This window comes from Vombatus ursinus, unplaced genomic scaffold, assembly GCF_900497805.2.
Source record: "Vombatus ursinus unplaced genomic scaffold, bare-nosed wombat genome assembly UNPS02014768.1, whole genome shotgun sequence".
Classification (NCBI taxonomy): domain Eukaryota; kingdom Metazoa; phylum Chordata; class Mammalia; order Diprotodontia; family Vombatidae; genus Vombatus; species Vombatus ursinus.
Genome location: NW_020954546.1, coordinates 37,142,341 through 37,163,391, shown reverse-complemented (window position 1 = coordinate 37,163,391; position 21,051 = coordinate 37,142,341). Strand labels below are relative to the sequence as shown.

General features: G+C 46.2%; 1 protein-coding gene across 3 annotated transcripts in view; it reads right to left on the bottom strand.

Annotated features, from left to right (window-relative positions):
- Positions 1-795: 795 nt before the first annotated feature.
- The window catches only part of LOC114042813 (ankyrin repeat domain-containing protein 35-like), a 20,999-nt gene continuing 743 nt past the window's right edge, over positions 796-21,051 (bottom strand). Inside the window, exons 2-15 of one of the 3 annotated variants that reach the window (XR_003569029.1) lie at positions 13,322-13,452; positions 12,356-12,444; positions 11,938-12,002; positions 8,935-8,992; positions 8,669-8,739; positions 8,230-8,336; positions 7,156-7,340; positions 6,257-6,294; positions 4,133-6,073; positions 2,970-3,059; positions 2,476-2,541; positions 2,063-2,160; positions 1,889-1,933; positions 796-1,261 (exon numbers count right to left, since the gene is read on the bottom strand). Coding sequence is in view for 2 of the 3 variants with exons in the window: in XM_027861541.1 (XP_027717342.1) it covers positions 2,386-2,541; positions 2,970-3,059; positions 4,133-6,073; positions 6,257-6,294; positions 7,156-7,340; positions 8,230-8,336; positions 8,669-8,739; positions 8,935-8,992; positions 11,938-12,002; positions 12,356-12,444; positions 13,322-13,452 (2,931 nt within the window). In the remaining variant the exon portion in view is untranslated. Of the gene's footprint in view, positions 1,262-1,888; positions 1,934-2,062; positions 2,161-2,385; positions 2,542-2,969; positions 3,060-4,132; positions 6,074-6,256; positions 6,295-7,155; positions 7,341-8,229; positions 8,337-8,668; positions 8,740-8,934; positions 8,993-11,937; positions 12,003-12,355; positions 12,445-13,321; positions 13,453-21,051 lie in introns of those variants that run through there. The other 2 variants (XM_027861542.1, XM_027861541.1) reach the window with 2 other exon arrangements.

Sequence of the window (21,051 nt, the reverse complement as noted above, 5' to 3'; positions counted from 1 at the left end):
ACCATCTCCCCATTCTTCTCTCCTACTCTCTTACACACACACACACACACACAGAGTCATCTCCCATATGGAAACGTTCAAACCTGAGGCTTATGAGCTGAACTACAGGCAAATGATTCCTGTTCAGCAACACTCCAATATCCACTCCCTATCCACACACCAGCCACTGTCCCTATTCCACCATCATCACACCCCACCTCTGGCTGGGATTCATGTGCCCTAAAGGCTTAGGGGATTGTGGGAAGGGGATTTGGGGGAGACAGGTTGCAAAGATTCCTTCACTGTCAAACCAAAGCCCTGCTTAGCCCATCAGATGATAGACCTGGGCCTGTGATTTTATTGGTATAAGAAAATCTCAAGTAAGGAAACTTCCTCTCAGGTAAGGAAACTAACCAGTGCGGTTAGCACTTTTTATCACAACTTAGTCTTAAGAGAATAGTCAAGGGTACTTAGAATTTAAGTGACTTGCCTGAAGTCCATATAACTGGTATGTCAAGAGGCAAAACTTGAACCCACATCTTACTGGATTCAAGGCCAGCTCTAGAGCCCCTAAATCATGCTGCCTCTGTAGAGAAACAATGGGTTTGGAGGTACCACCCTCCAGGGCTACAGGGATGAGAGTGCTCCCACTCTTATCCAGCAGTGTGGTAGCTTTGGGGTTTGGTGCAGTAAAGGGAGTAGTAGAAATCTTTGAAGAATAAAGAAAGCTTTGCTCCATTGTTCTAGCTGAAAAAAGAACTGGGCCCAGGGCGGGGGGGGGGGGGGGGAAGGGAGCTGTCCCCAACAGGTCCATGCTTCATCCTGGATGGAACATAAAACAGCTCTCTACCCCTAATGTCTCTTTCCACATTAGACAAAAAAGCAAATATAGACTCACTCAGAGACCTTAAGGAGGAGGAGAGATTGCAGTTATCTGCATATGAAAGCATTGGCAAGAGGAAGGATCATATCAATGACCTCCCTTTGGGGGAGAGGCTGTTTGTGGCTAAGGCAAAGGGAGCTAGGAAATGCATGTCCACCCTGGCCCCAGACCGAAGAAGCAATGATATCCAACACCATACTGCCTTCTGCTTTATTTCCCACAGAGCTGGCTTCTTCCATGCTTTTTTTTCTGGCTCCATCAGTCCTGTATCCAAGGTCTAGCTTCTCAGATCTGGGGTTCTTCATGTCAGGAAAGTCCAGCCCACACCACTGCTATCGGCCAGCCCCACCACCACCACACCATGGCCATGGTTCTGGCCTCTGATGCTGCCCTTGCCCTCTGGGGCGGGGGGAGAAAAGGAGAAGAGGACATTAAGAAGAAAACACATACATTCTAGCCTTCTCAATCCCTACACAGCCCCACATCAAATGCTCAAAGGAGATCCCGTATGTGTGAACTGGGACAGCGAGGTGGCACAGTGGATAGAGCGCTGGGCCTGAATTCAGGAAGGCTCATCTTCCAGAGTTCAGATCTGGCCTCAGACACTTAATACCTGTGTGACCCTAGGCAGTCACTCCACCCTGTTTGCCTCAGTTTCCTCATCTGTAAAATGGACTGGAGAAGGAAATGGCAAATCACAGGAGTGTATTTGCCAAGAAAACCTTAAACGGGGACATGAAGAGTTCGACATGACTGAACAACAACACATGAGAACTGGAAAAGAGAGTCCACCTTGCTTAGAAGCAGGAGGAAGGAAATGAATTTGGGATGAAAAGGGGGTGGGGTGGGGTGGGGGAATGTGGATGTCTGGCGTTCTTGGATTCCATCATGGCAGATAGCAACACCGCCTTCAGTCACCACCACCCTCCTTTTATTGACTATGAGCTTGTGCTAACCCCTTCGCCACTACTACCCCAGATGACATCTTGAACTCTTTCTCCACAGTTGGCTAACCTTTGCTATTACCTCCACTGATTCAGCCTTAGATCTGCTTCCAAAGGTCTCTTCGATCTCAGTCACCCACAGGGAATAAGAGGAGGAGAGAGGGGAAGCTCCTCTTTAATGCCACCTTCCAAACTCTCTTCCCCCACCTCCAGTCCCTCTCCTCCCTACACCTTCATCATTATCACTAAAACTCACAGCAGAGAAGTCTCGTATTCAGCACCATCCATGGGAACTCATTCCTGCATCCTGAGGATCCGGAGAAGAATCTTGTATACGTCCTGTTCCATATAGCCCTGTGCACACAAGGAAGATGGGAGAAATGAAAGGAGCTGAAGGGCAAGAGGCAGATTAAATATGAAAAGGGGCAGTCTACTTATCCATCCCCTTCCCAGAAGTCAGGCCCAATATGCCCTCGTAGGGGTAAATTGGTTCCAGTTAGCACTGAAGCAGACAGGGGTGAAGGAAGGGTAAGGAACCAAAACATTTGTTTCAGAACCTGAAAGAAAGGGTTGTTCCTCTTAAACACAAACAACCACGGACCTCCCTATCCAGAGACAGATGAGAGTGGGGTTCCCCAATACAGAATCCTGACCTGTCCATATGCTTACCCGAGCAGCATTAAGCAGATGGTTCCTGTAGGTGGAAATTATTTCCTGGTGGTTCTTCTGGGAATCCTGGGAATGAACATCAGTGGACTCAACCTTATATCCCAACCCTCACAGACCTCAGAAGCAGAGAGCAGGAAAGTGGGAATCTATTCCAAATCAATTCAACTCAAACATGTACTTATTAAGCATACACTCACTACTTGCAAAGAACTGTATCAAGCACTGGGAGTTCTGCTAAGAAACGGTGCCTGACGTTTATAGTATTGAGTAGGGGAAGGAATTCAACACAACCACCCACTAATAACCATCATGCAAAATAATGCAAAATACGTAAGAGACATGCAAACAAAAAGCTATATGAGATCATGGTCCAGCAGACACTAAGTCCCTGGGATAAGTAAGGCCCATCACTGGCTCTGCCAAATACCTGACTCCACCTCCCTCACCTCAATCTTCCTACCTTCCCAGCCAATTTCTCCAGGCCCAAGACCCACCTGCAATTGTAGCACAAGGCGGGTATTTTCCCCACGAACAGCAAGGACTTCAGCTGACATTTGTTCCAGTTTCTTCAGCAACCCCCTGATCTGGGGTCAGAGGTAGAAGGAGGAGACAATGAAGTCAGCCCCAAAATCCTGTTACGTCCATGTCTCACCCACACACACGCACACGTAAGACATCAGATGGCTGCCTAATACCAACTCTGGGGCCTGACAAGCAACACTGATTAGGTGGGGGCCAAAATACAGGATGAGGACTCTAAGGTTCTTTCTCCTTCAGTCCAGTTCATCAATCTATGTCCCCTCCCTTCCTTGAAAGCCTAGCTCAAAACCTGCAAGAAGCCTTCTGGGATAAACCTCACCCCATTTTGATCATTCCTTTACACTTATGCTCTCTGTGCTCATATTAATTTACACTGGTTTGTATGTTGTTTTCTAACATTCTTAAGTTGTTTCCTGTACTGATCAAATAGGATTACAGTAGCCTTTTTAAATTGCCCTAGATTTGTTTTTTTCATTATACAGGAGTTATGAACTTACTAAGGGAAGTATTTCAAAGTTTGTAAGTCAGTTTGGAATTCAGAATGCATTTCCCCTTAGAAACAATACTATAAATGGTGGTTAGGTTCCCAGAGCCAACCCACAAAAACCCTTAATGTCATTTAACTATGCAGAGTGGTAGAGCTGGATTTCAGAAGTTTAGTACCAAAAAAACTGAGGTCCAGAGAGACTGAGACTTGCCTAAGGTCTAACTTGTCTACAGGGCCAGGGCACTTTCCACTCCCACCAGGATAGAAGCCTTGAACTACAGACCCCTACAGAGCTCTCTCTCTCTTTCTCTCTCTCTCTCTCTCTCTCTCTCTCTCTCTCTCTCTCTCTCTCTCACACACACACACACACACACACACCACCACCACCACCACCACCACCACCACCACCACCACCACCACCACCACCACCACCACCACCACGAGAGGGACAAAATCTTCAGTTTCTCTACCCTTCCTCTAACACCCTACCTGGACTTTGTCCCAGCCATCCATGGCCTTATCTGATTCCTTTATTAAGACAGTTAGTCAGTGGCTCTGATGGCCTGCCTGGGGGTCAACAGTCAGATGACTAGGGTCCATCCTTAGCCCTTGTTACCTCAGCCTTCTTACCTTCGCCTCCTTTTCCCTGCAGGCCCCGATCAGCTGGTCCATCTTCTCTTTCAGCAACTCACCAGCCTTCTCAAACTGCTCTGAGCGGCCCTTCATCTCACTGGCCTGGCGCTCCTGTTCAGTGGCCCGGGCAGCCAGCTCTCGGCTCCGCCGCCGCTCCTCGGCCACCACCTCCCGCAGCTGCCCGGTCTCCCTGCACGCACTGTTGTACTTCTCCAGCAAAGCCTTGAGCTCCTGGCCCCAAGTCTGTGCTTGGGCCACCAGGGACGCCCGGCTCTTCTCCTGCTGTCTCAGGTTGGCCGCTTCCCGGGCGCGAAGCTCCGCCACCTCCTCCGTGGCCTGGTACAACAGGTGCTTCAGCTTTCCAATCTCCTGGCTCTTCCCGCCCATGGTGGCCTGCACCGCCCGCAGCTCCTCTTCTAGTTTCCCCAGGTCCTGCTCCAGGGCAGCTACCTGGGGGACAGCCTGGGGAGCCCCGGCGTCCCGGCCGGTGCCCTTCAGTCCCTGGTGTTCTCTCCGCAGTTTGGCCAGCTCCCGCTGCGCCTCGTCGTACCTGGACACCAGGGTGCCCACGCAGCCCTGCAGCTCCTCCAGGAGGTCAGGGGCTGAGCCCTGGGGGCTCCCTCCGCCCACCAGGTCGGGAGGCAGGCGTTCCCGCAGCCCCTGCAGGCCCGTGCTCTGGGCAGCCAGGCGCCGTCGGAGCTGCTCGGCGGCCTCCTTCTCCGCCGCCAGCTCCTCGGCCAACAGCCCCACGCTGCTGCGTAGCTGCTGCAGCTGGCCTTGGGCCTCCGGCCTGGGCATATATTCCCTCTGTAGCCTCTGGCTCAGGGCATGCAGCTCTCCCTGCAGCCGCTGGCGCTCGCGCCCCAGCTCACCCAGCTCCTCCAACAGGTTGCTATTGCTCAGCCTCAGGGCCGACACCTCCTTCTCCAGCTGTCCCTTTGCCCCAGTCCCTTCTGGGGCCTGCCCCGCTCCCGGAGCTCCGAGGGGCTCCCCCCGAGCTTCATGGGCCCGTTCCTCCTTTGCCTTGCCTTCTCTGGGGGGGCTCGTTGCCACAGTAATGGTTTTGGCTCTGGGGAGAGCCCCCTCCTGGGACTCCGGGACAGGAGGCACAGTCTCCACGTGCAGACCAGCCTTCGCCCGATCCAGCCTGGCCAGCACCTGCTCTAACCGAGCCTCCATCTTCTCCCAGGCGGCTGCTGCAGCCTCGGCCTGGGATGCCCCCCAAACCTTGTTTCCAGCTGGTCTGCCCAGGACCCCTCTGGCAGCATCCTTGTCCCTCCACACCGCAGTCAGCTCTTCCCTCAGCTGCAACAGGAGCTGGCCCAAGGCAACCATGCCTGCTGGCTCAGCACCCGGAGCCCTCCCTCTCTCCTCTTTGAGGGGAAGCGCTTGGTCTCCTCTTCCCCACCCTGGCACGACCCCTTCCACATTTGCTAGCTGCTCTCCCTTGGCCTTCCCTGGGGCCTTCTCCACCGGGCTCTGCAGCGGGGGCCTCTGCTCCTCTGGCTGGGCTGTCCCCTGGCTTTCATACTGGGGCCCTTGGGCTTTGGACACTTGTGATGTCATAGCCTGTTTCTGTCTCTTCAGTTCTTGTACCTGCTCAGCCAACAGGTCCAGAACACAGCCCTGCTCCATGCCATCCCCACCAGGCCGTGGACTGGGACCTTGCCCACCCGTGTCTCTAGACTCCCTGGCCAAGAGCACTCCCAGTTCTTGAACCTGTTCTCGAACCCGGCTCTCCAGACCCTTGCAGGCTGTAACCTGGACCTTACACTCTTCTTCCTTTTGTACCAGCTCCTTCTCCAGCTGGGAGACTTTCTTTCTCTCTGCTTCATACTTCCTCTTCCACTCCTGAGGGCTACATGTGTCCTCACCCCCTTCCTCTTCGTCATCCTCCTCCTCTGGCTCTGCTGTTCTTGGGCTCTTAGGTGGGGAGCCCTAGATTAAAAACAAAATGAGGGGCAGCTCTGTAAAGAACATCACCCTAAGAGAAGCCCTTCTTTCCCAAGCCGGGTCCTTGGACACATTCCCACAGAGGCACTAGAGTAAAGATGGCTGAAGTGCGGGGTTGGAGAGATGTTCAGAAGGGCAGAGGAGAGAGGTAAGGGCTTGACTTTTTACCTGAGATGATAGATCAGGATGTTGAGCCAGCCCTTGGCCTGTCAGAAAACAATAACAGTCATTTATGTTGCATCTTTGGTTGACAGACATTGACAAAGAATTTCAGGCGCATTATCTTATTTCATTCTGTGGAGTTCTGTAGGACAAATGTTATTATCCCCATTTTACTGAAGAAGCTTAAAAACATTAAGTGAAACTTACCCCAGTTAACATAGGTGGAAAGGAACAGATTTAGAAGCTGAACCCAGATCTACGCCTTTTTGACCCCACTCGCCATCCCAAAAACTTTTAGGACCAAAGTGCCTCTACCTACCCCTTAGGTAGGTTATCTTCCTCCATTAGAATGTAAGCTCTTTATCCTGAACCTATGTCCTTCTAATTCCAAGTCCACTACTTTTCCACCACATCTTCCCACCTTCAGATCTCACATTGCATCTTGCTTATAGCTCGGTTAAGGATCCAGCCGTGGAACTATGATCACATCAACTGCCATTTCTCACAGATAAGAGTGTGTCCCAGGAACCAAGACCAAGGCTGCATTGGAGTTAAACCTTTATTGGTTGAACACTTTGGCCAGAGATGGTCTTAGTCAGAGCTGCCCACAGTGAGAGTCAAGGCTGCAATAAATAATTTGCCTTGCCCTTTGGACTTTGTTTGGGGTGTTCACTTTTCATCATCGGAAAAGAAATAAGTAAAATAAAAATTGAAGTAATAAATCATTTGAATATAATATTGCTATGGCCTTGAGGGAGAAGGGATGATTCTAAGAGGAATCTTCAAGAATACCTACACTGGATAGGAGAGAGGCCCTCAAAGTCACTAAGGTTTAGGAAGCCTCTGAGAAGAGTTAGTTTGAGGATGGGGACTGATGGAGGATGGTTGGGCATAGCTTGTCTCACCTCCACACTGGCGGCGGTTCAGCGCCTGGCGAAGCAGCCTCCATAGTTCCTTGTCTTGGGTGCGCAGGGCATAGTATAAGGCATCATGGCCCATGCAGTCCACAGCCCCTACATCTGCCCCATGGCTCAGGAGCATCTCGGCCACCTCTGCACTCCCTTTCTCACAGGCCAGGATCAGAGCCGATCTGTGCGTGGGTTATGCAATTGACTTTTTAGAGCTTTCTCTATTTATTATCAGAAAATTTCCCTGGCTTCCTTCAAGTTAAAGTCTTTAATCTTTCTCAGTCCTTAATCTTAGTGCCTTCCCTCTGAGATTACCCCCAGTTTATGATATATGCATAGAGAAATGTAAAGTATAGATATAGATATCTTGTTTCCACATAATCATTTGCCTGTTTTCTCCACCATTAGTCTGTGAACTCCTTGACAGCAAGGACTGTTTTTTGCCTTTCTCTGTATCCCCAGAGCCTGGCACAGTGTATGGCAATGTTGTTCAGTCATTTCAGTTGTATCTGACTCTCTGTGACCCAATTTGGAATTTTCATGGCAAAGATACTGGAGTGGTTTGCCATTTCCTTCTCTAGCTCATTTTATAGATGAGAAAACTGAGGCAAACAGAGTTAAGTGACTTGCCCAGGGTCACACAGCTAGCAAGTGTCTATGGCTGGATTTGAACTCAGGTCTTCCAGCTTCACGTTTTGCACTCTATCCACTGTGTCACCTGCCTGACACATAATAGGTGTTTAATAAATGCTTATTGACTGACTGATTTGGAGGGCAGGGTCCATACCAGCCTTGTGGCAAAGTCTTTGGACTTGGCCAATAGGCCTGGAGATAGTCGTCCATAGAGCATAGTATGAGAATCAGCAGGTGAAGAGAATAATACAGAGACCAGGGAAAAGGGGTAAACACATCTCAGCCATGCAACTGAGGAAGAAATTATTTCACATACATACATGCATGCGTACATACACCCACCCATTCCCCATCATTACTTCTGTCTGTACGAGAGACAAGATAGACCAGACTCAAAGGGGCCTAGAGTCTGGATTGGAGAAAATAGGGAGAGCTCACTTGTCTTCCTTGTCAGTGACGTTAACCCGGGCGCCTCTTTGCAAGAGCTGTGAACAGATGGCTGCATGTCCACCCAGTGATGCGATCATCAGGGGCGTCCGTCCGTCCTGTATGGGTGGGGAAGGGGCACAGCTGAGGGAGCCAGGAGATACAAGAGACCTGGTACATCCGCCTCCCTCCTCCTGACAACATCCCCTCTGCAAACAACTGGAGGGGGGCAGACTTGGGAACTTGACACCTGCTACTCCCTCATTGCAAATACAGACTGATAGCTTTCCCCCCTGAATTACCTGGGGAACATGGAGCCTTAACCCCTCTAGAGAGAGATAAACAGATCCAAGACACTGAATTTGGCCTACTTATTCCCCAAACTAATTGTGCTCAGAGACAGCAGCACCTCTCTTGAAGGCATTGCCCTGGCTCCAGGGGTGACACTCACATTATCAAGGACATCCAGAAAAGCTTCATGATCACACAGCAGCAGTACGCTGGAGGCACAGCCGGATGAGGCTAGTTTACGTGGGATTGAAGGAGAGTCAGTGTCAAGAGGAGAACCTCTTGGTGTAAAGGCAAACATCCCTGCTCAACCCAAAGTCCTCTAAGGACCCTCTCCTTCTATCCCAACACCAGTAATTCTCACACCCCTCCATACACACACACACACACACACACACACTCCTATACCTCAGGATCCCCAACACTCACCAGCCCAGTGCAGGGGGCTTCGGTTTTCTCCATCCACTGCATCTTCATTGGCACCATGCTAGGAAGAATCAATATAGAATTGGCATGAGCCCTACAGACAGCCCTCCCAACCATCACCACCACCAACCACTATACTCATCCAAGTCATAGTATAATCTCATCGGGCAAAGCATGGATGTATGAGTAGAGGGAATAAAATTCCGAGGAACCAGCTGGGGAAGGTCAGCCCAGTACAGTTCAGAGAGAGATTAGGTTGTATGACAAATAAAACTTTTAGTAAAAATAGCAATTGTGTCTAACATTAGTACTACAAGGTCCATAGCCATGACTGGGACACTGGAAAAGGGCTTTGAAGAAAGGGACAAGATCAAAATTTTCCCAGTGGTCTATACCCTTCTGGGGTTGTTTTATAAATTGTTCTAATGCTCTTTCATGTTCCAACTCCCCAGCTAGGTTGTTAGCTCGCTATGAGTAAAAACCATGCCTTTTCAAAGACTACCAATAAACTCCGAATCACCAAACATCATTACCATTTTTCAATCAGTCCTCATCATCTTTGACCCCTCTCCAGCACTTGCCATTGGGAACTACTACTTTCCTCATCCATACTCCTCTCTCTTGGCTTCAGGGATAGCACTCTCTCCTGGCTCTCTTCCTCTTTCCCTAACTTAACCATTGTCTGTCTCCAATTTCTTCTCTTCCCCACTCCTTAGAGTACCTCTCAACTTTCTGACCTTGGTTCTCTTCTCTTTCCATACCCTCTCCTTTGGCAAGTTCACTAATTCCCATGGCTTTATCTATTATTATTTCTATAAAAATGACTCCCCTCTGTATATCTCCAGTCCTGACCTTTCTTCTGAGCTCCAGTCCTCAATCTCTCATTGCCTGTAGGCTTCAACAGGATGCCCCACTATCACTTCAAACTCAGTTTTTCCAAAACTGAGTTTATTCAAGTCAACAAACACTTTTAAGTGCCTGATTTTTTTTTTTTTTTCAAAACACTATGCTAGTTGCTGGTAATACAATGAAATCATACTTGTCCTCAAGGAGCTTATATTCCATTGGGGGAATACAACATACACAAAAGCACGTACAATGTATATAAAAAGTAAGTTCAAGAGAGAGAGAATGCTACTAACTGAGTAATGCAAGGAGGGAGCATCAAGATATGGCTTGTTAGCTTACACAATTGGCAGCACAATGGAAAGAACACTGACCGTGGAATCATAGATTCTGGATTAAAATCCCGCTTCAGACAATTACCACCTTCATGACTTTGGGCAAGTAACTTCCCCTCCATGGGTATTATCCCCTATCTGTAAAATGAGAGGGTTGAACCTCTCTGATCGGCCATTTGAACGGCCTTCGAGCTCCCTTCTCTATGACCCTGTGACCACTACTCACATCTCTTTCCCATGTTCAAAATCTTGGTGTTATCTTTGACTCTTCCCTTTCTTTTATAACTTTAACTGGATGTCAATCAGCTATCAGTAGCCTGCCAATTCTATCTCTATAATATCCCTTCCATCTTTCCATCCTCTCCATTCCCACAGCCCTCAGCCTGGTCCAGGCCCTCACCATCCACATAGGCTATTACAAAAGCCTCCTAACAGATTTCCCTGCCCCCACTCTTTCCTCCCACTATACATATGATTGCCAGATTATTCTTCCTTATGTATAGAGCTGGTCCTGCCCCTTTTCTACTCAAGAAGCTTCAGTAGCTCCCTACTGTCTACCTGACAAAGTTCATGCTCTTTGTGCCTGGCATTTAAAGCCCTCCACAACCCAGCACAACCTCACCTTTCCAGTCTTGCCTCATGCTACTTCCTTCCCTGTGCTCCAGCTAGACTGAATAATTTGATCACACCCTCTACTTCCCTTCCCTCATGTCTTTGATCACAATTTCCTATGCCTGAAATGTCTCCTATCCCTCCTTTTAATTTATTGAATTCCTACCTATTCCTTGGAGTCCCCCTCAGATGCCATCTCCACTCTGAAGCTTTCCCAAATACCTCAATTAATATCGAGTTTTTCTTCTCATGATACCACACAGCATTTTGTTTTGTACCACCTAATGTACATAGTGTTTTGTAGTCATTTGTTTTACATTTTATGTTCCTCTACTGAACGTAAGCTCCCATAAGAGAGCTGCCATACTATACTAAATTCTACTTCTATAATATATACCCTCCACTCCAGCTGCCTCCTGTGATAATTTTTTAAAAATTTATTTTTTTAAATTTATTTATTTTTAGTTCTCAAAATTTACTTCCATAAACTTTTGAGTTTTAAATTTTCTCCCCCTCCCTCCTCTCCTCCCCCCCAAGATGGCATGCAATCTGATATAGGCTCTACATATACATTCCTATTAAACATATTTTCACATTAGTCATGTTGTAAAGAAGAATTAGAGCCAGTAGCAGGAACCACAAGAAAGAAGAAACAAAACAGAAGGAAAAAAAGAGCAAATAGTATGCTTCGAGCTGCATTCAGACTCCATAGTTCTTCCTCTGGATGTGAATAGCATTTTCCATCATGAGTCTTTTGGAGATGTCTTAGATCCTTGCATTGCTGAGAAGAGCTAAATCTATCAAAGTTAGTCGTGGCACAATGTGGCAGTTACTGTATACAATGTTTTCGTGGTTTTCTGCTCACTTCACTCAGCATCAGTCCATAAAAGTATTTCCAGATTTTTCTGAAGTCTGCCTGCTCATCATTTCTTACAGTACAATCTACTATGATAACTTAATAGGTATTCAATGAGTGCTTGTTTGTTTATAGTGACCTACTACCTCCATGAAACTCTACCTAGCATCACAGGAACTAACCTGCTCTGTTTGATGAAGACTGCTCCCGGATGACGGGATTATAAGGAGGTAGTTGTGAATCTTGCAGGGTAGTCCTACCAGGCAAGGTTAGAGCATACTCTATATCCCCAATATCCCACATGCAAACCTACACTTTCTACCCCAATAGGAGTAGCATGATGGGGTTTTCTCCTACCTGCAGTAGGACCTTGACACACTGCGGCTGGCAGGAAATAGTAGCCAAGTGCAGGGCGGTGCTTCCTGGGAAGAGAGATGGGGAGGGGGACCCACACAGCTCTGGTGACTCATAGGGAGGGAGAGCAAAGACGCACAGATAATCAGAGGGAGATTAGACAGAACAGCTTACAGTGACACAGGGCCAGAAATTCCTGTTCCCCCAGTGACTGGGTCCTTGCTGTGGGGTGAGGGTAAGACACACCCAAATTTATGGGGAGAGCCCCTGTAGGGATGCTGGCTAAGGCATGCTGGAGAAACAAACAATCATGGGGCCCATGGTCAGAAACCCTTGTTCTTCATCCTACATGGGTCCCACAGACTCCCCATTCTGTCTTCCGTCAAGGAGAGGGCAAGCTGAAAAATCAATCTGTACTCACCATCCTCATTCTTGCTGTTGATTTCGGCCCCATTATCCAGTAGCACAGTCAGGCACTCCGTCAACCCCTTGGATGCTGCTAGGTGGAACCTGACCAGGCAGAATAAGAGAAAGATGAGGCAGGGAGAAGGGAGCCAAGAAGTGGGCCATTCTCGATTAACCACCATCCCCTAATACCACACCCCCAAACCTGCCACTTAGAGTGTTCCGGGTCTAAGCTGATTGTCCCAGAAAGGGATGGCAATCTGCCAAGAAGTCACATAGAAGAAGGTGATACAGACAGAAAGAGAAGCCAGAATTCCTGTCCCTGGGCACCCTCAAACTACCCAGGGAATGAAAAGGAAACTGAACTCATTGCTTCCTTCTTAATCAAGCACAGAAGAAATCCAGAGACCCACAGGTGCGCTTGAAGATGGACAAGCATCCAGAAAAGAGTGAGCAAGTCAGGCATGCAAAGCTATGATGGAGAGAAGAGGGTAATCCTGACCTAGCCCGCTGCCTCCAATTTCATTTCATCTGAACTTGTACATCCTAGGATTCTCACTTCACTCTTCAAATCCATTCACCCTTCGGTTTTCACAATGAACAAACACTACATTCTATTTAACTGGTGTCTTGTTTCAGTATTTTCATAGTTGTCCTTATGCCCTTCATGTGTTAATCTGTCAGCTTCCAGTCTCTTAGAGTAATGCTCCTCATGGGCAGGAGCCATATTTATTGAACTTACTTTGTACATATAGCACTGTAAACAGATAGATATGTAAATAGATAGAGATCTATATGTGTATATATATGTGCATGTATATATATGCACACATACACACACGCATATATGTGCATAGTGTATACATACACGTGCGTGCGTGCGTGTGTGTGTGTGTGTGTGTGTGTGTGTGTGTGTGTGTGTGTGTATCAAGGGCTTCAAAGGGGAACAAGAAAGCTTGCAGTGGCCAGAGAACTTACTTACGGGGACTGGCCGTGGGAGTCTAGCTTGGTGGGACGGGCAGTCTTCCTGGAGGCTAGAGCAGTCACCCGACTAACGTCTCCCCGCTGCACTGCTTCTAGGAGTTTCTGGTCACGGCGGTTCCATTTCTCCACCTGTTTCAGAATCATCACATGAGGGTGGGGAAGGAATTGGGGAAGAAGGAAGGAAATGAGACGGGAAAGAAATGGGAGGGTTGGGATAGGGTACCAATTACAAAAATTCTGCCCAGTATAAGATAATTGCCAGGGCCAGCCCTCGACAAAATTATGAAGGATGTGGTTTGTATTTTATAATAATAATAATCACTACCTCTGCCCCATTTTCCTCCACCATCGCTGTAGACACAGGTCATGCAGAACTGAAAACCAGTGTATGTTTGTATCTATCTATTTGATGTCGTTTACATGGCTGCATAATTTTATGGTAATAAAGCTCTTTATTTACATGATCTGATTGATGTGGGGTAGATAATACTACGATCCTCATTTTACAAATGAGGAAACTGAGGCCAAGAGACTTGCTAAAGTCATTTCACTAGGAAGTGGCAGTCCTCCTGACTCCACACTGAGCTTTCTCCATTACACAACACTTTGGGGCCCCACCTCTCCCCTAATGGCCTTAGTAAGCTTTCACCCACTAAGAGGTGGACGTATCCCCAGGTGCTGGCTTCCTAAGGAGGTATAATCATTCTCCCTTTCGCTAATTGCCTTCCCTCCCTCTTAGCTGAAGCCTACCAGTCCCTATCTTTTTCTATGCCCAAATTGTCAACTAACTAACCTGATGTGCTAATGGGAGGAAATTGGAGTCCCTGTTCAGCGCCTCAGGCAATACACGAGAATTTGAACACAACCTCTGGAAACAATGTCCCATCATTTATTATTTAACAGGAATATACTCTGGGAACATGTCTGACCACAAAGGAGAGGAAAGGATGCTGCTGAGCGTGCTAAAATAGGACCAGGCTGGGCTTCACTCATTGCAGTAGATAGGATAGTGGGCCTGGAGTCGGGAATACCTGAGTTCAAATCTGGCCTCAGACACTTACTAGCTGTGTGACTCTGGACAAGTCACTTAACCTCAGTTTCCTCAAATGTAAAATGGGGATAATAACAGCATCTGCCTCCCATAGTTGTGAGAATCAAATGAGATAATATCTGTAAAGTGCTAAGCATACTGCCCAGCATATACCAGGTGATATATAAATGCTAGCTGCTATTATTATTATCGTTGTTATTATTATTATTATTATCATCATTATTATTATTACCAGCTAGAGCTGTGAGACATTAGTCATGTGGCTGCTCTAGCCTCCAGGAAGACCACCCATCCCACCAAGCTAGACTCAGACAGCCAGTCCCTGTAAGTAAGTCCTCCAGCCACCATAGACTTTCTTGTTCCCCTTTGAAACCCCTGATACACACACCCACATACACATACACACATGTATGTATACGTACCCTTGAGATGAAAAGCATGTGAACAGTTGATTCAAAAATTTTAAGTGCTTATTTGATAGGATTTTACATTTAATTTGTATTTTCTTCATTGAATGCTCAATCCCAGAGCAAGCCTTTCCAACCCTACACTTTTCTCCCCATACCCATCAGACCTTTTGGAGACAAACCGGGACAACCTGCATAAATTCTCAGTTTGGCTCCACTCCGGTTTTGCACCAGTTTCCTGGTTTGTTCTGGTACTGGTTTGCACTGTCGGTTCTCAGAAAGGTAAATTGAGGCACAATAACTTGCCCAAGGTCACAGCTTATTACTGATGACCAAAGCATCGGTTCCCACTCAGATTTTTATTCACAATCTCTAACCATTCTGTGTTTCAGAACAAGGGAGAGAAGCCCCAAGTTTGTTTCCTAGTCTATCCTTGGGCCTTTATGCCTCCCTCACCCCTACCCCACCCTGGTACCTTAGTAACAACAAACAAAAGGCAGGGATAGGTTCTCGGCTAAGCCTGGACTGGTGACGGGGAGCTCAGCACCCAGCTGTCCCAGACCTCAGCTACACCTGGCCATGCATTGTTCTTCCACGAGAACTTTGGTGAAAATCATCATGGTAAGCAGCAGCAGGGCAGGGATTACAGAGCAGGGTGAGAACACCCCAGGCTGCATACATGAAGAAGCCTGCTTCTCTGACTTGAGATGCGGATTTATGCATGGTTTCATCAGTCTAGAGTAATTCACTTAAGGACAGAGCAATTTCTCAGCTGGTTCTGCCATCAGCTTTTCAGTACTAAAGATGCCCTAATCACAGGAGGCATTTGGGATAGGTGAATCTACCTTAATACTATACTACCTTAATTTGTATCCTCTATTACATTCTTTTTGAAAATTATCAATCTATTTTGTTTTTACATAGCCTAAATTTCCCCTGTATCCTTCCCTCCTCCCAAAAAGTCAATTCATAAAACAAAGATTTTTTTTTAAAGAAAAAGAGGTAAGGGGGTGTGGGGGAAGGAAATCAGCAAAACTGAACAATACATGGGGAAAAAATGACAATATATTCAATGTTCCACATCCGTGGACTCCCATTTCTGCAAAGGAGCCTCCACTACATTCTTACCCTGATGCCCGACCCTGGCACTAAGGTTCTGCCAGAGAAGCACAGGCTCCAGCAAGTCCTATCAAGCTGCAGAGGCGAGGACTGGCTGGAGTCTATCCCTAGAGGAACAGCCTACCCAAGTTAGGAAAGGCTCATTCACTGCCAGAAGCTTGGCTGCCAAGTGACTAAGGAAATCTGTGTGGGTTTTCCTTTGGTTTTGTTTTTTTTTTTTTCCTTTTTGCCTCATCCCTTCATGGAAGGCTTGGAGGTTTAGAATCAGCATCAACATAAAAAAAAAAACAAAAGGTCCTGTGCTGATAAAAGTACAGATCTTTTGAAGTGTTGAAAGAAGACTGAAGTGACGTGTAAATCAACATATTTAATTTTTTTAAAAATACTTTCCCACCTTCTGCTCAGCTTCCCAACCACCCTATGAATAGATAGGAGGAGATAATGATACCTGTTCCAACAGTTGGGTAAACATTCACTGAGAGGTGGTGCCTTACTAATTATTCGTTGGCGGATATGAAAATTTCCCCTTCCTCTGACTTGAAATAGTGAACGGACTCACCCTGGAACTAGAATCCAGGTTTTCTGACTTCGAACCATTGGACCATACTAGTTTTCTGTTATGTAATTATGGTAAAGGGTTAATTTTGGAGCCACCCAGACCAGAGCAGAACCCTACAGGGATAACGTCCTTTCTAGGAGGACCCTTAAGGAAAAAGAGGTCTTCCAGGCATCATGGTGTAGTTTCTCAGAGGTGTCATGGTTCAGTGGAAAGTGTGCTGACTAGGGAGTCAGAGGATGTTTGGGGTCAAATCCCAAAGTCACACCTTGGGTAAATCACCTCACTTCTCTGGGCTTCTGTGTCCTCATCTTTAAAATGAAGGAATTGTACTAAATCAGAGGTGTCAAAGACAAGCCCTTCAGCCAGAATCAGATTAACACTTAATTGGGAAATACTTAACAAAATAAGTAAAAATACAATAAAACATACATAACAATACGTTTTAGAACTAAGTCATCGGTGGACCCACCGGGATGCTTATTGTATAGATTAGCAGCCAGGTTTCTATTTGAGTTTGACACCATTGCACTGTATCTTCTAGTCCTACAATTATGAGTCAGATGACCCTGATTCTTTTAGGCAGTGATAGTGGGAGTGCATGATCAACTATCCTCAAGGGCCAGGACATCCACAGGAAAGGAGCTAGGGAAAAGTCCTTACCAAGAAGTAGTCCCTACAGATGACCATAGCCTGAAATGTTCCAAGAGAAGTTGCTTCCCAGTCTATGTTGGGAATAAACTAATTAATGCACATGAGGTACACTATAAATTTAAAAATACAATGGAAATGACAGCTATCGTGATTTTGATTGGCATTTGCCTAGCTGGATCAAGAGGATCCTGTAACTCCCTGGTCAGGAGAATCAGGGCAGGCCATTCACTGCAGAAAAGTTGGGTATATGCATTCAAAAGAATAATTCAGCCTGGCCATGTCCATGGTAATGATTAATAAACTGTTTCTTAGTACTAACCCAACCTTCCAATCCTTTACTTGCTGGCTAGTTTCAGTTCTCACTTGTTTTCCTATAATTTCCCTATTCTCAAATTCACTATGTGTTAAAATCTTTTTCTCCCTTCACTGTTTTGCCAAGGGTAGGTATTTTGTAATCCCTTATCAGACATCTAAAATGAGATTGTTACTAGGAAAAGTTTGGGTTTTTTTTCCCTATGTCCATAATGTTTTATCTCTCTTCTTATAGAGAGCATGTTTCCAAAGATTTTTTCCTCTGAGCCAATGAGTAAGAACTGTGTATCTGATTTCAGGGGTTGCTACTTTCTTGTTTTTTCCTCTCTCTACATGAAGGAAGGAGCTGTGTTGCCCAACTGGCTAGTTCCAGTTGGATCCTCAGTGGAGCAGCTCCTACTACTACTCACAGAAGTTGTTTGTCCTTTGTTCTCAAAGAGAACCATGATACCAGGGAGGTGATGCCATGACATGCAAGCGAATTGGATCTAAGTGAGGGAGGGCTGTGCAAAGTCACCAGCCTCACTTTCTCCTCAGGAGCCATCTGAGTCCAGTGGCAAGATATAGATCAGGACAACTGGAGATGGTCCTGGATATAGTGGGAGACCTTGACCTTTTTAAGCCAAGGTCGATCCCAAGCCTCAGTTTGGGCTCCTTGACATTTTTATCAGTTCTCTAATCCAGGCAGGTGTCAAAGTGAATAGAGTGCCCAGCCTGGAGTCAGGAAAGATTCATCTTCCTGAGTTCAAATTTGACCTTAGGCACTTACTAGCTGTATGACCCTGGGTAAGTCACTTAACTCTCAGTTAAGCCTCAGTTTCCTCATCTGTAAAATGAGCCAGAGAAGGAAATGGAAAACTCCTTCTTTGCCAAGAAAACCCCAAATGGGATTATGAAGAGTCAGACACAACTGGACAACAACAAATTAGTGCTTCTTAATATTTTCTATTCCCAGGCATCCTTGAACATTTATTAATTCACTGTGTTAAATTGCCAAGGCAGCATAGTTCAGCAGAAAGTATATTGTAGCTAGAGTCAGAGGACCTGGGTTCAAATTCCAGCTTTGCCACTTTCTACCTTGTGATCATGGGTAAGTCATTTCACTTCTCTGGGCCTCAGTTTCCTCATCTGTAAAATGGGGAGAGATTAGATGAAATTATTTCTGAGGTCCGTTCTAACTCTAAATGTGAGATCCTGAATCATCACACGTCTCCAGACCTGGGATCTTAGGAAGGCAACAGGATTCCAAGATCCTGCCCCATTGCCTTTTACAACTTAGGATACATTAACTCAGTACTTGAATTGGCCTCATTAGAGGAAGCATTTCTTCCACCCATGAGGATCATAAAATATCTATTTTTTCTCCTGTGAAATCTATGCCTAAGCTTTCCTACACATTGAAGGTCTAACCAACATGCTGGGGTTTGGTCAAAACACTTTCCTCCAGTTCTCTTAATACTCTGTGGGCACCAGTATCACATTTGGGTCATTCACCTATTAGCCTTCACTCTCACTGTATGACCAGCCCACTTCTATTTATGGTCATCCATTTCCTTGATGATGTCTTTTCTCACTCAAGCCAATATTGATAATTAACTTCATCCTATTTATGCCCACCAATGTCTTCCTGTTGCTCTTTAGCACCCCTGTAAAAGCCTGCAGGAAGCACTAAACTGTCCCCTAAGCCCCAAGGGAGCAAACACCTGCCATGATAAGGGGGTTAAGGCTTGGGTCTTCCCATTCCAAATCCACTAGAATTTTTTGCAGAGGTTTCTCCACCCTCTCCTTATCTCCAGCTTCCTGTCTACAACATTCTATTGAAATAGAAGTGCCCTAACAGGTAGAAAGCAGGTCTCACTGTCCCTGACAGGTTGGGATGGGAAGGAATGTACTATGCTAAGAGTCTGTGGCGAAACTAGAACTAGATTTCAAGAATCCTTTCCTCTTAGCCTGTAAGAACTGTAAGAACCAATGCAAATTTTAATCCAACCTGAGGTCAAGGGGTTCTAAAATGAATTCCTGGCTCTACTTTTTACATAGTAAGTTCAGTAAATTCTCTATAGTTCAGTGTGTGAGATATGCCAAAAGGCACCACACCTGGTTGACTAAAACCAAGTCACATATATTTTTTTAATATCCTCTCTCCCCTTCAGAGAAAAAGTTTGGAGTTAACTTAGATTGTCCTCACGATGGTCTCTGCTTATGCAGCTTCTTCCTCAAGATAAAGAAGTGGAGTAGCCCTGGATTAAAGGAGTAGAGTGGGAAAGGGTAGCTCTTGAGATCTTTGGCATGACTAGGAAGTCAGGCTCTGGGAGGGGCCAGGGAAGTTGTTGCCCTTTTCCCCTGACAATTGGGTCCAGAGTGGTTGGCCACCAATTGGGTGGAGGAATTTATGATGAGAGAGGTGTGGGGGAGTTTCATGAGGAAACCAACCTGCAGCTGAAACTGATCTGGTTTCCACCTTTCTAGTTCCCAGGCTTGACCAAGGACCCTGGGAAAACCCTGGGACTGGAACAGATCAGAGGAAACAGTTGTTTTTAGTGAACTAGACTGGAGTTTTCCCATACCTAAGGTGGAGGTGAGACCACTAGCCTCCTTGGGAAGGAGGACAGGGATATGATGACTCTCAGTGACCAGGTAACAGGATGTGTTATTAAAAACAGAGAAACTAGAATCTAATCTCCTTGAGGTCAGGGATCACATTTAAGGCACAGTGATCACCCTTATCACAGAGCTTCCAGTAAAACTAAGTTCTACTATTTGACTACAATAAAAAGTTGGATGGAGAAGTAATTGTTGTGAGAGGATTAAGGACTTGCCTCAGTAGACCTCTTAGTATTTTAATTTGATCCAATTAAATTCAACAGACATTGATTAAACACCTACTATATGCCAGACTGGAGAAGAAAAAGGCAAACCACTCCAGTATCTTTGCCAAGAAAACCTCAAAAGGGGTCACGAAGAGTCAGGTATGAGTGAACAAAAATAACAAAGTACCTAGTATGTTCTGGGCATTGTGTATCTGAGCATTGGAGATACAAAGAAAGGTTAAAAAAAAAAAAAGCAGCCCTCGCTCTCAAGGAGTATACAGTCAAATGGGAAAAAATAATACACAAACATCTACACACAAATAAGCTATATACAGGATAAATTAGAGATAATCGGCAGAAGGAAGGCATGAGGGTTAAGGGACATTGGGAAAGATTTTAACTGAGACTTGAAGGAAGCCAGGGAAGTCAGGAGTTGGAGATAAGGATCAAGAACATTTTAGGGATGGGGGACAACCAGTGAAAATGCCAGGTCCCTTCCAGCTATGAATCTATGGTCCTAATTATCTGGGCATTTCTCACACTTGCTGGTGGATAAACACCTTCGGGTCGGCTTAGACAATCGAGCTCGTTACAGATGACAAATTCGTTTCTGGATTATTTGGATCAGTAACAGGACTACTGTGCCTAGGCTAGAACAAATTTTGAGCAGTAGTTCCAATAACTGCACAATTTCATTCCTTAATGGAATCTCCCCTGTTGGAGATCTTCCCAGTAGGAAATGCTACATCTTCTCTGTCAATCCTTTCTGGGGCCTTCTATTTCGAATTCTGCAGGAGAAGAGAGTGAAGGATTGATCAG